General features: G+C 32.9%; 1 protein-coding gene across 1 annotated transcript in view; it reads left to right on the top strand.

Moving 5' to 3' along the window:
• The window catches only part of LOC145277670 (neuralized-like protein 2), an 80829-nt gene extending 68650 nt beyond the window's left edge, over positions 1-12179 (top strand). Inside the window, exons 2-3 of the mRNA XM_080129334.1 lie at positions 10100-10787; positions 11499-12179. Of these exons, the coding sequence (XP_079985460.1) occupies positions 10100-10787; positions 11499-11614 (804 nt within the window). The 3' untranslated portion in view covers positions 11615-12179. The remainder of the gene's footprint in view (positions 1-10099; positions 10788-11498) is intronic.
• Positions 12180-13063: the final 884 nt, after the last annotated feature.

The raw sequence follows: 13063 nt of genomic DNA, 5'->3' as shown, positions 1-13063 counted from the left end.
TTCAGCTCGAAAAACATACAGTGTTTACCGATGTATTAGAAAATTCAAGATGGCGCCTCACTCCCTCTTTAATACGGTAAGTTTGGGAAAAGGTGTTATGAATAAAAAACTAGACAAAATACTATTAAAATCCCGCCGAATATATGTCAACCTATGTCACGGTAACATATATTGAGCGAGTTTTTAACAGTATCTTATCCAGTTTTTTATTTATAACACCTTTTCCCAAACTTACCGTGTTAAAGAGTCAGACGTCATCTTGAATTTTCCAATACATCGGTAAACACTGTATGCTTTTCGAGCTGAATAAACATGTTACATTGAATAAAAACACAAAAAACATATCCAGTTAGGTAGAAAAGTAACTTATCTTGCCTTTGATAACATCTATTTGTTATATATTTGATTATTTATGGGGACGGCTCGACAAAAACTTGTTTACATTGGATTTGAAGGCTCTGAGTAAGTCAGATCATCTTACTATATAATACTGAAAATAACATTTCACGTAATCGTATATTTACTGAACGGTATAGCCTACTCTGAACGTTACGTTGAAAACACCTACATCAAAAAAAAATTTTTTAAAAAGTACTGAAAATAGTAACCTGACCTGAAATAAACGTGATAAAAAAATCTCCCACCAGCTTCAGTATCAGTCTGCTGTGGACATAATTTTGCTTTTGTCTTGTAGCAGAGATCCTTTCTTTTCAGAATTTTGTGATTAATCTAGAGAGAGGGGGCACAGCAACCTCCTTACCAAGTAAGCAAGGAGTCTTGTTTAATTGATATACACTCTTCTTGTCTTTCGTTTTCCTGCTTTCCAGCTGACTACAATATGGTTGTTTTCAAGTCCAACGTAAAAAAGTTCTTGATGAGCCGTTCCACTTAAGTTAACAAATTTACCGAATTTCAATTACTAACGATTACTATATTGTCCAATTGACTACTGTACATTCTTAACCCTTATCTTCGAGTAATCTCTGGGCCTTGATAAGTGGTTATTTATTTATAGGACAGATGGATGTAATGGGTTAATATTCTACAGAATTTTTTTTCTCTATTTGGCAAAGGTTTTGATATTTATTGAGCTTCATCTATTTGTTGGAAAGATTACATCAACATACTTGATAAATCTTGTGTGTTGTCTGCATGTTACTCTCCATGGGTGAGTGAATTTGTTTTGGGGCCACCATTTTGCTTTGTTTTTTTTTTGTTTTGTTTTTTTTTACTAAAGAGCCATTGATTATTTCTCTGCAGTTTTTTTAAAGTAATTTTTTTCTAATCTGTCTGCTTAGGTTTTGTGTTGCTGTTGGCTTATAACCAAATCATTTGAATATGGTTGGCTTTTCTTTTCTTTTTTTTTTTTTTCATCAAAGTAGAATTTGGTAGTCATTGTAATTGAAATTGTTTCCGATATTTGTATGAGAAAATTTTTCCACAAATGTTTTTTACAAGCATTAGTTGGTCAACACTTTGGCATAGGTTTTATGCCATAATTTTATTAGTCTGCCAACTGACATGAGGCGTCACATATTATACATATTGTTTCTTGGGGGAAATTCAAGTAATGCAAGAAAACGAAAGTTTTGAATAATAAAAATAATAATAAAAATACTTCATCTATCATATCTATATCTTAAAATGATAAAATCCTATATGCACTGACATTCAGAACACACATTTGCTTTGAATTCTATTATTTTTATTTATTTATTTTTTTTTTTGGGGGGGGGGTACCCTTCTATGAACATTACATTAAATGTTTTTAAATTTGACTTTTTATATCTCCATTTTCTTTTCCTTCTCCAAATTATTTTTCATTCCATATAGTAAACTTTCATATTTAGACGTATTTTATGACCGGGCATTGCCATACGACCTTTTAATGCGTTATATATATATATATATATATATATATTGAAAGTCATCCCCTCTTTTCGATTGACTAACCTTAATTTAAACATTCACCACTTCCGGTTTGGCGATGGATGCAACGGCAAAGACGTCGCTTTTTTTTTCCACATTCTTTTTCTCCTCTGCGGTACGGATTTGAGCCTGCCTGCCTGCTTACTACCACTTTTTTTTTTTTTTTTTTTTTTTTTTTTAGCTCAACACACACCTCCAAACATCCGGGCAACGCCGGGCACCCAGGCTAGTAATCTAATAAATCGCCTTACTAAATAAGTTTTGTGGTCTGATCTGGTAATATCCTTAAGCGTGAGGCTTACAGCATACCTTCTGATATCTCCCCTAGCTAGTCTACCAGTTAGTCAGTATTTATGTCTTAACAAGCCAATTGTGTGTGTATATATATATATATATATATATATATATCTGGGAAAATGGAAAGAATTTCATAATGTAAAAGAAATGAGCCTGTTCAGTTAAATGCTAAGAGAAAGTTTTCACACTGTTTCAACAAAGACGTTAATAATTTAAATTCTGCAATGCCAGAATTGGCACAAGATAAAATTGTATTGCAGGAAGTATTTTAAAATGTTGTAACTGGTTTCATATTTAATTTTATTAAAATATATATATATATATTATGAAAATTTAAGTATATTGATATAATGAACTAAAAAAAAAACATTTCTTTCAAAAGTGCTCAATACAAAGTAGAGCTTTATAAATGAACTTCATATTGTAAACATTAAAACCGCCTACACAAATTAACACATTTCTATGCTACATGCACATTGTTGCAGCTGCAATACTAATCAAGTATTGTTCCAGCCCTGACAATGTGATAGTGCACAGAAACGCAGGTTAGTTTGTGTAGGCTGTTATGTTTACAGAAAGTTTGTGTGTGTGTGTATATATATATATATATATATATATATATATATATATATATTAGCAAAAGTACCCGTCGTTGACTGGGTTCAAAAACAGCCAACAGAAAATGGACTCTGAGTTATGAAAGTATGATAGCTTATGAAAAGGAAGGGTTGTAAAGAGATAGCTTCGAATTTGGGGGTATCAAAACCAAAGCTAAATATGATGAAAGTAAAAATAAAATAGATAAACCCCATAATTTATTATACCATACCTGTTCACACTGAAACACTTATCACGATATTCTGTGGATCTATATTAAAAAACCTTCTTAAACTTTGTGACATATTTCCATTCTATGGAGGTAAGGTACGAACAAACACCCCATAATTTTATTATACAATATTTCTTCAAACTGAAACATAATTATCAAAGTATACTTACGCAGATAGATATGAAAAGTCTTTATTAAAGTTTGTGCCTATTTCCATTCTATGGAGGCCAGGCACGAACGCAGACCTCACAATTTTATTATACCATCCCTATTTAAGTTAAAACATACTTATCAAAGTATTATGTACATCTATATCAAAAACATTTGTACACGTTTTTTTTTTTATTTTAAAATTTTTTATTTCCATAATTTGTGGACCAAGCGTGAACGCAGACCCCACAATTTTAATGAACCACTGTTCTGCCAGATCAAACATACCCATTTCTGTGTCTCGATACATCTATCATTATATGAATTCAGTTTTTTTAAAATAGTCCACCATATAGAAGCCTATTCGTGACCACACATACACACACACATTCAGCTTTATATTATAGATATATATATATGTGTGTGTGTGCCTGTGTGTATATATATGTATATATAAAATACCCATGCGAGAATGAGTAAAATTAATTCAAACAGTATTGCACCACTTTTAAGTCCCTCTTACAAGGATTAAAGCCAAGCTATAATAATACTAAAACATACATCTAGAATCCTTATTCTAATTTTGATCAAAATCCATTACATCATTTTTATTCTAGAAAATGTCTAAAATTTAAGACTTAAATTTATGGTGCTTTAAGAACAAATTGAAATTCAGGAAATCTTGTTTTGTTGATGTCTAATAACTATGGATCAAATTTAATACAAATCTGAAATATTTGAAATTTTAAACGAGATATTATACCCCTTAAAGCCCCTATAAAATACTTCAAAGAAATGAAAACTTGAGGAATATTTGTTGATTGATTTAAAATATCTATTAAAATTGCTCCAGTTATCAGTTTTCACAATGGTTTTTATCCTCGCTTCTTTTTTTTTTTTTTTTTACTCACTGTGTATAAAACGAAATTAAACTAAATATAACCCACCTATGGAACACTTACGTCTATCAGCTGTGTTTTGAAATACATAATGATTAGTTAATTAGTTTAGAAGTGAATCTTGTACATACAAGTATACAAACACATAGAAATACCTAGGTTCATATATATATATATATATATATATATATATATATATCTCCAGAAAAAAAAACATAACTGGCCTCCCCTCCTATTAAAAAAAAAATCGTAGTAACACAAAAAATATATTTTGAAGCAATTTTTTTAAAAAGTTAAAAATAGTTTAAGCCATCTACATGAAAACCCAACAATCTAAAATTAACAATATACAGACGCCATAAAGCTGTAATCAGACAAACAAACATCATTTTGATTTAACTCCAAACACCTCAAGTCATACCAGGGATTATCACCATCATTGCGTTTAAGAGAAAGAAAAAGAAGAAACAAAACAAAAGAGCTGTCCAATTTCCTGGAGATGAATATTTTACTATTTGAAAATTTGAAAGAAAAAAAAAATATTCAATTTTATTTTTAATAAATAGCAATATCTATTAAAAACAATTTCACACTTGTCTGCTTTTTCTAACTGTTTTTTAACCGGTTAAATCTTAAAAAAAAAAAAAAAAAAAAAAAAAAAATGAATATTCGAATAACTGAAAAATAAAAAAGATAAAGTGAAACAGAAACTTATTTTTAACAATGTTATATATATATATATATATATATATATATATGTGTGTGTGTGTTGGGATATACAAGAGGACAACGTAAGTCATACATTTTCTGACAACAAAAGTTCTAGTCAAATTACAAGCATTTTTATAACTGAATAACCCCACTTAAATCTGAATCCCCTTTTAGAATAGATATGTCAAATCCACATTCCCATACTGTTTGAACCTATATACACTAGTATGTTTAAGATTGAGGGCGGCCATCCATCTAGTCTTCCAATACCTTGACCTTTAACCCCACCCTTTTCCATTCATTCCTATATCTAAACACATTCAAATCCACGCCTCTATTGGGTTTTATTTACATACAACAAAATCTTATTTTTCACAACATCTAATGGAACCTCTTAATATCAACTCCCTGAAGACCTGATATTTTCATTACAAACTTTGCTTTGTATAAGCTGTATTGCCTGAAGAGATCTCTAGTTACTGGTAACTAGCTGATCGAAACATGCTCATGAATGTGTAGCAACATGTTAATGCTTATGTAAAAAACAAATAAAGAATATATATATATATTCATATTCTTTATGTATATATATATGTGTATGTGTATGTATGTATGTATGTAAAATATTCATCTCCAGAAAATTGGAGAGCTCTTTTGTTATGTATGTATGTATGTATGTATGTATAGGAAACTAGGCTGTCCTACTAGTTTTGTGGAGTTGCTTCAGCATTTACAGCATGATATGAAAGCCCGAGTGAACTTTAATGGATCTCTGTCTGATCCAATTTCAGTTGAAAACTGTGACAAGGTGATGTACTTGCTCCTACATCATGTTCCATATATTTCGCTGTGATGCTGATGCTTTTAACAATTGCGATATTGGAGTGAAATTTCAGTTTCTCATATCAGATAAACTTTTTAACCTTAGACGTCTCAACACAAAATCGAAAACTTTTCAGAACCTTGTTCTTGAACTTTTATATGCAGATGATGCAGACCTTGTTTCATATTCAAAAGCAGACACACAGATGATTATGGACGAGGCTTGTAAAGCTTTTGGACTTACCATCAGCTTCAAGAAAACATGTTATGTATTCCCCTCCTATAGGAATGCCATATGTTGAACCAAACATTTTGGTTGACTGTAGGATGTCGCGGCCAATTTTGTATTTCTGGTAGTAAGGACTGTATGCTTGATGCTGTGATAAATCACAGAATAGCCAAAGCCAGTTCTGCTTCTGGCAAACTTGGAGAAATGTTTGTGGTCAGATTAAGGAATTGCATCAAAAACAAGATTTTTGAAGAGCAGCGTGTAGATCTTGCCATCTTAAAATGTGTTTTAAGAAAGCAGGACGAAAATATGATGTCAGAAATTACAACAGGAACTGAAGTGCACTGTATGTGGCAGATACTTTTTGTCAAAAGCTGGTTTTGTAAAACATCTAAAATCACAATCTAAGACAGGAACGACAGTCTTATGAGGAGCCTTTTACAGCACATCCAGCAACGCTAAGTTGTCATATGTGTGGTCTAATTTACAAATCTAAAAGTGGCCTAACACGACATTCTAGGATTCACAATATTATCATGCAATCACCTTGACAGGAAGGAAAGTTCTTATGTCACATGTGCACTTTCATGTAGGACTAAAGCTAGATTAAAAAGTCACCTATGATGTATGTATAATTTAATGTCTGCGATGTTTTTGTGTTCCCTATAGAAATAAAGATTAGTTGTAAGCATTACAAAGTCATTTCTCATGTGAAATATGAACGCAATCCCAAAAATTCAGAAATGTTAGTACAAGAAAACAGTATCTGATAAATTTTTATAATGTTGAATACGTAAGTCGTTAGAACTTTCAAGATGGAAAACAACTGTCTATATAATAAGAAATCGTTGATTTTTGAAGATATAGGATATCAACTCTAGGACTGTTTTCGGTTATATTATATACTTGCCTGGGTGTCCGGAGTTTGGAGGTGTGTGTTGAAAAAAAAAGAAAAAAAAAAAAAAAAAGTGGTAGTAGGCAGGCAAGCTCGAATTGTACTAGGAAGAAGGAAAAGAATGTGAAAAAAAATGAAATGACGTCTTTGCCGTTGCGCCAATCGCCAAACCTGAAGTGGCGAATGTTTAAATTAAGGTTAGTCAATCGAAAAGAGGGGATGACTTTCGAAAATATCGGCGCAAAAAGCGACCATTCTCTGTAGAAAAATGCCCTGTTGAGGGTGAAGGAATTAATGCTTTTAGCCAATTTTTCGATATTTGTCGTCCAAAGGGTCAAACTTCAAAAAGAAACCAATCTCGTGAAAATCCGTCGCCTTTGTCGAAAGTTTTAGGCAGACATACAAACATACATACATTTAAACAGACAAGTGAGATGTATAATTTTCAAATAATTAAAAATTCTTTTACTAAATTTGACGTATGTTTTAATAATTTGCAAGAATTTTCTCTTCTGTTTTCCTTTGAAAAATAAATTTATTATTCTGAAATTTCCAGGAATAAGCAAGCTTGACATATTTTTTTACCGGATGTTTAAATAATCATATTAGAATATGTATTTTTTTTTTTTTTTTTTTATTCTTTTAACTATAATTTATATATGAATTGTCAAAAAAGCTCTTAACAGCATCTTTAAGAAATTTTGAATTTCTAAAAGATGCTGTTAAGAGCTTTGTTATTAATTCTCATTGCACTACCATGACCATATATGCCCCCAAAAAAACCAAAAATTCAAAATAAAGATATTTTATCCACACTAGAACCCAAAACATTATTTGCATAGAGCTTTAATATAACAGGAGCTAAAGACATCTATCTATATATATAAAAGTGAAAATGTATGTATGTTCACCTTTTGTGTATGTCCGCAAAAGGCTTTTTTCTGAGAAGCGATCGGTCGGCTCACTCCTTCTTGAAACTTTTTATATCACGTCTAAATGATAATATCTACGAGTTAAGAATGGGGGTCGCCTGTCTATTTAATTTGCCCGACTTTGTAAAGCTAAATATTCCACATTTTTGGATCGCCGCGTATGGATTCGGCTTTTTTGTATAAAACGGAAACTAATTCGAAGCTGGTGAAACGTCCAAAAGCAATCAGCTTTGATCAATGCGGAGTTTCTCCTTATATCAGACAATTGCTATTCAATTTGGACAATCCCTTTTTTTATGGGGAGCTGGTTTCCCTTCCAACATCTTGGGGAAACAAAACAAATCTAAAAAAACTGACCCACAGTAAATAAAATACTGCCCCCGCAGTGAAAGTTGACCTCATTAAGTACGAGCACCTGCCAATTCTTAATACTTAAATAAATTCAAACCTGTTTCCGTTACTACTTCTTGGTGGTCCAGCGGTTAATGTTGCACGTCTTTTTTTCACACTTTATTTTCCAACTTCGCCTCAAGGCTTCGGGTTCGATCCTCCCTACTTACCTACCAAAACTTTTTTTTTTTAAACTTCCTCCCCCGACACAAACACCCGGGCAACGATTTTTTATTATTCTTTTGTTTTGATTTACCTGCACACCTCGAAACACCTGGGCAACGCCAGCTACCCCCGCTAGTTTTATTTAAGGGGAAAAAACAAAACTTTTTCCTTCTCTAATGATAGATATTTTACTATCTGAAATTAATAAGAAAAAAGTAAAGTTTAAAATAAAATCCAATGATTTTTAATAAAATATTTTCATCTTAACATTGTTTCAAAGACACTGTCTGTTTATTACAAAATTTTAACAGTACTAATGATAGTAACCTTAATTATTACAAGGCTTTACCTAACTAATATCTTAATATCTGTGGTGAACCAAGTGCAAAAGAGATCCAGACAATTGCACTTAAGGAAACAACAAGGATACTAAAAAGAGCTCTCGGTTAATTTCAATAAAAAGCAGGGCAATGTTGACAGCTGGTTTGGCTTCCCATACCCAACGTTACAATCTTCAAAAGAATAAAATTAAAAAAAAAAAAAAAAAAAAAAAAAAAGTTAAACAGCCACACTTGCAAATGATTTTTCTAAGTAGCGACTATATATAATAAATGCTTATCTTTTAGTATTTGTTTTTTTTTTCACCGACAATCTTCCAAAGCTCATGGCTGAGTGAAAAATACCTTTTCAATCTTTTTTTTTTTATTTTAATAAAACAAGCAAAGCTAAATTAAAGGTTAATAGAACAATATACATTTTTTTTTAATGAAGGCTGTTTATAAAACATCTGGAGAAATTCAAGTCTCAACATGAAATTTGGTGCATATTTAGACTTACACTTATTTAAACAAGGCTGATAGCCATTAGTTGTGTGCTCTCGTGTAATGAATGAATGCGTGAATGTAGGATTGGCATGAAATTCTTAAAGATAAACTAAAATAACCGAAAAATGGGCTGAAATGACTTAAATAAATAAAAAGTAAATGACTTAATATCACTTTAATGAACTTGAGGATGTATTGAATGACCTTAAGAATGACTTGAATGCTTAAAAAATAACTGGAATCCTTCAAAAACAACTTGAATGATCTGGAGAATGACTTGAATGGCTTTGAGACTGACTGGTTGTAACGTGGATGATCATTTTACATTAAATTAATACAGAAAAATTATCCCCCACTTTATATCACAAAGTTACAAACATGAGTACAGCATGTAGTAAGAACAGATGGTATTTATTTGCTCCCCCACCGAGCAAATTAGGCACAAGGCCGATTTTTAATGTGAGGAGTGAAGGGAGGGGGAAGGGAAAAAGGGGACCAGCTCCCGAGAGGTGGGAAATGGGAGCTGGTTAAAGGTCAGGCATGTGGGGTTGCCCCCACATCTGGTCTTTGCTAGTCATAGCTAGTCCTAGCTAGTCATAGCTTGCAGTATCTGCCGGGACAGATACTACACTTTGATCTTGACCACGGTGTGCATGTAGTAAGAACAGATACTACACTTTGATCTTGGCCAAAAATCTAAGAACAGCATCTATTAACAACAGCCCTTTGATCTTAACCAAAAAGGCCAAGCACAAAAGTGTTACGGACCGACCGACAGATCGACCGACGGAGTGACTTATAGAGTTGCTTGCATGCAACTTAAAATACAGAAAAATCTTTATGATGTACATACTTGTCATGGAATGAAGATATCATATTCCAAAAATCATGTGGGTCTGGCTAGTAACTTTTCTACTTGGCTAATAAAGGTAAATATTTAGTTATCAAAGGTCAACTAAAGATAAATTTGTCTGCAGAGCCCTGTATTGTCTTCTTTTTCACTCCTCTACTCTTTATATCATTTCAGGTGTCAAAGATGCCTCCGACCAGATTTCACCCCTACCATGGGGAAAACATTCAACTGTTCCATGAGAATCTAGTTGCATATCGAAAGACTAGTTTTGCCCATGCTTTAACGTTCAGTGAAGAACCTTTAAAGCCAGGCGAAATCTTTCTCGTGGAGATCGAAAAGACAGAGAGGGGCTGGAGTGGCCACCTTCGCATAGGGCTCACACAGTTTGACCCTCGGAACCACTTTAAATTACCCCAGTATGCACTGCCTGACTTGGCTAACATGGGCAAATCCTGGATTTATGCAGTAAATAAATCGCACAATCGGATTTTTACAGGCAATATTGAAATCGATGAAGAACAGGCGACGGAGCCATACCAACCTGTTGTCGGAAATGAAGACCTCATACAGACACCACGTGGAACATTTAGTCGAAGCCTCCTATTACCAGTACGCTTTCCAATAGAGCGTAAAAATGGACACTGTATTCCCAAAAAGGGTAGTATTCTCCCTACAGATGTTGGCAGTCGGATAGGTATTATGTATGTTGTAAACGAGGACCGTGCAGAGATGCACTTTATTATCAATGGACATGATCAGGGACCTTGTGCCAAAAACATACCATACCAAGATGGTCCTTTATATGCCATTGTGGATGTTTATGGAACAACCAAACAAGTACGGATAATCCAACTTTATGGAGGTGAGTCTTTTTTGTTTGCATTCGCGTTGAATATCTATGTAAGTCATGTGTACCTCGATAACAAGCATATTTATTTTTGTAGATTAAAAATGAACTTTTATAACAAAAAAGTAAAATTTGCATTGGAAAGTTTCTAGCATTTGTATATCATATTTTGTAATATGTGAGACGAGACACCTTCAAATTAAAATAGGTGGTTTTCCCTTTCTACTTTTTTGCTCCCGTCTCTGGCCCTTTTGCTCCCGTCTCTGGCCCTTTTGCTCCCGTCTCTGGCCCTTTTGCTCCCGTCTTTGGCCCTTTTGCTTTTTTGTCTGGCCCTTTTGCTTTTTTGTCTGGCCCTTTTGCTTTTTTGTCTGGCCCTTTTGCTTTTTTGTCTGGCCCTTTTGCTTTCTTGTCTGGCCCTTTTGCTTTCTTGTCTGGCCCTTTTGCTTTCTTGTCTGGCCCTTTTGCTTTCTTTTCTGGCCCTTCTTTTCTGGCCTTTTTGCTCTTTTACTATCATTTCCTTTGCCCCTCCAGTCTGACCTTTTACTAACTTTCTTCTCATGTTTATTCTCTTTGTTCCTACTCTTTTTCATTAAAATGTTTTTTTTAGATTATTACAGTTGCATTGTAAAAACTTATCTCTTATCCTCTCTTTCCCTTCTGTTAATAAATCTTTAGCTTTAATTTTTTGTCTGATCAATTTTTCCTTTTTGTTTTTCTTCTTTGCAGTGACGTCATTACAGAATGCTTGCCGGGAAATCATCTTGCAACTTGTTCGAAAGGAGGACATAGACACATTACCATTGCCAACAAAGTTAAAGCAATTTCTCTTGTATGAGGTGTAAAAAACAAAAAAAACAAAAAAGACAATTAAATAAAATAATTTTTTATAATAATAATAGTATGCAGTGGAGAAAATGTACAAAAGCGAGCAACTGCTGCCAATATCTACCCTGACCCCTTCTCTCTGTGCTAACTTCCCTATCGCAGCCAACTCCTACCCACCATCAGTCTATTTTTCTCTGGGCACTAGAACTCGCATTGGCAGATCTTGGCTCAGTCGTCCTTTGTTTATTTGGTTTGTTTGTTTTTTCTTTTTGTTCACTACTCAACAGGATGATTGAAAAACCTGCTGTTATCAATGCTATTTCTATTACTGCTGCTATTGTCACATTACTATATATATATATATATATATATATATATATATATATGCTGTGTGTCAGCTTTGGAATAATTGTTACAGATGATTTTAAGAAAAAAATGTGCAGTATCATAAAATTTTGAACAAATGAATTCCTGGTAAAAACACTTTTGCATACTTATGTGTCATGTCAAAAAAAATATAAATTCTGAAAATTACGAAAAATGATCCAGTAGAAAAATAATTACGAGTAAAAAAAAAAAAAATATAATTTATCGAACTATCGAGTTTCATCGTATGTTTTAATGTGGAAGAGTTGTGCAACCGATTCAGTATGACAAACTGACTTATCTCCCTTGCTTTTTCTTGAAATCTGATATTGAAAAGAGAGAAAATACTCGTGTCTGTGAATTTTAATGAAAAATAGATCCAGCACATCTTCTAATAGATCACTTTTTAATAATTTTTGGAATCTATGTATTAATACTGTAGTACCTTTTAATGTGTGTGTGTCAGTTTTCAGGTTATAAATTATTTGGTCGGGAGATCCTATTTATTAAAAAGGGGGATAGAAGGTGATAACATACTACAAACATTAAAATATTAGTAGTATATAGATACGCTAATATAGTAGGTTATCACTTTCTATCCACCTTTTTAATAAATAGGATCTTCCAATCATCTGCGATGCAATGTAAAAAAAAGAATTGTAATAATAAAAAGAATTGTCGCTCTTTTGGGCCGTATATGAAACTAAAATATACCTTATTGATCTTCTGGTTAGGAGCCAAGGGTAGTCTGTTTTGTCTAAAGATGGTATAATGATATAGTCGTGTTTCTGTTCACGCCGGGCGTCCATACAATGGAAATATGTCACAGACTTCTCTAAGGATATTGGAGATAAACCGTAATAACCAGATATATTCTGACACTACATTAACCAGATTACGTAGATAAATTCTTTTACAGTTTTAACAAAAGAGCTACAGTAATATTGTGGGATCTTTGTTCAGGCTGAACATCTACAGAATACCCAGCAGCAATATATTACGTATGAAAGATACTACTGTGGAACTTCCACAGGTTCTGCTATTTCATACTAATTTTGATATGACGCATACAAATGTAACAGTGTTTTTTTTTGTTTTTT

Source organism: Euprymna scolopes, chromosome 6, assembly GCF_053919585.1.
Source record: "Euprymna scolopes isolate OS-2025 chromosome 6, ASM5391958v1, whole genome shotgun sequence".
NCBI lineage: Eukaryota > Metazoa > Mollusca > Cephalopoda > Sepiida > Sepiolidae > Euprymna > Euprymna scolopes.
The sequence above is the reverse complement of the archived record's forward strand: the minus strand, read 5'-3'. Positions and strand labels throughout refer to the sequence as shown.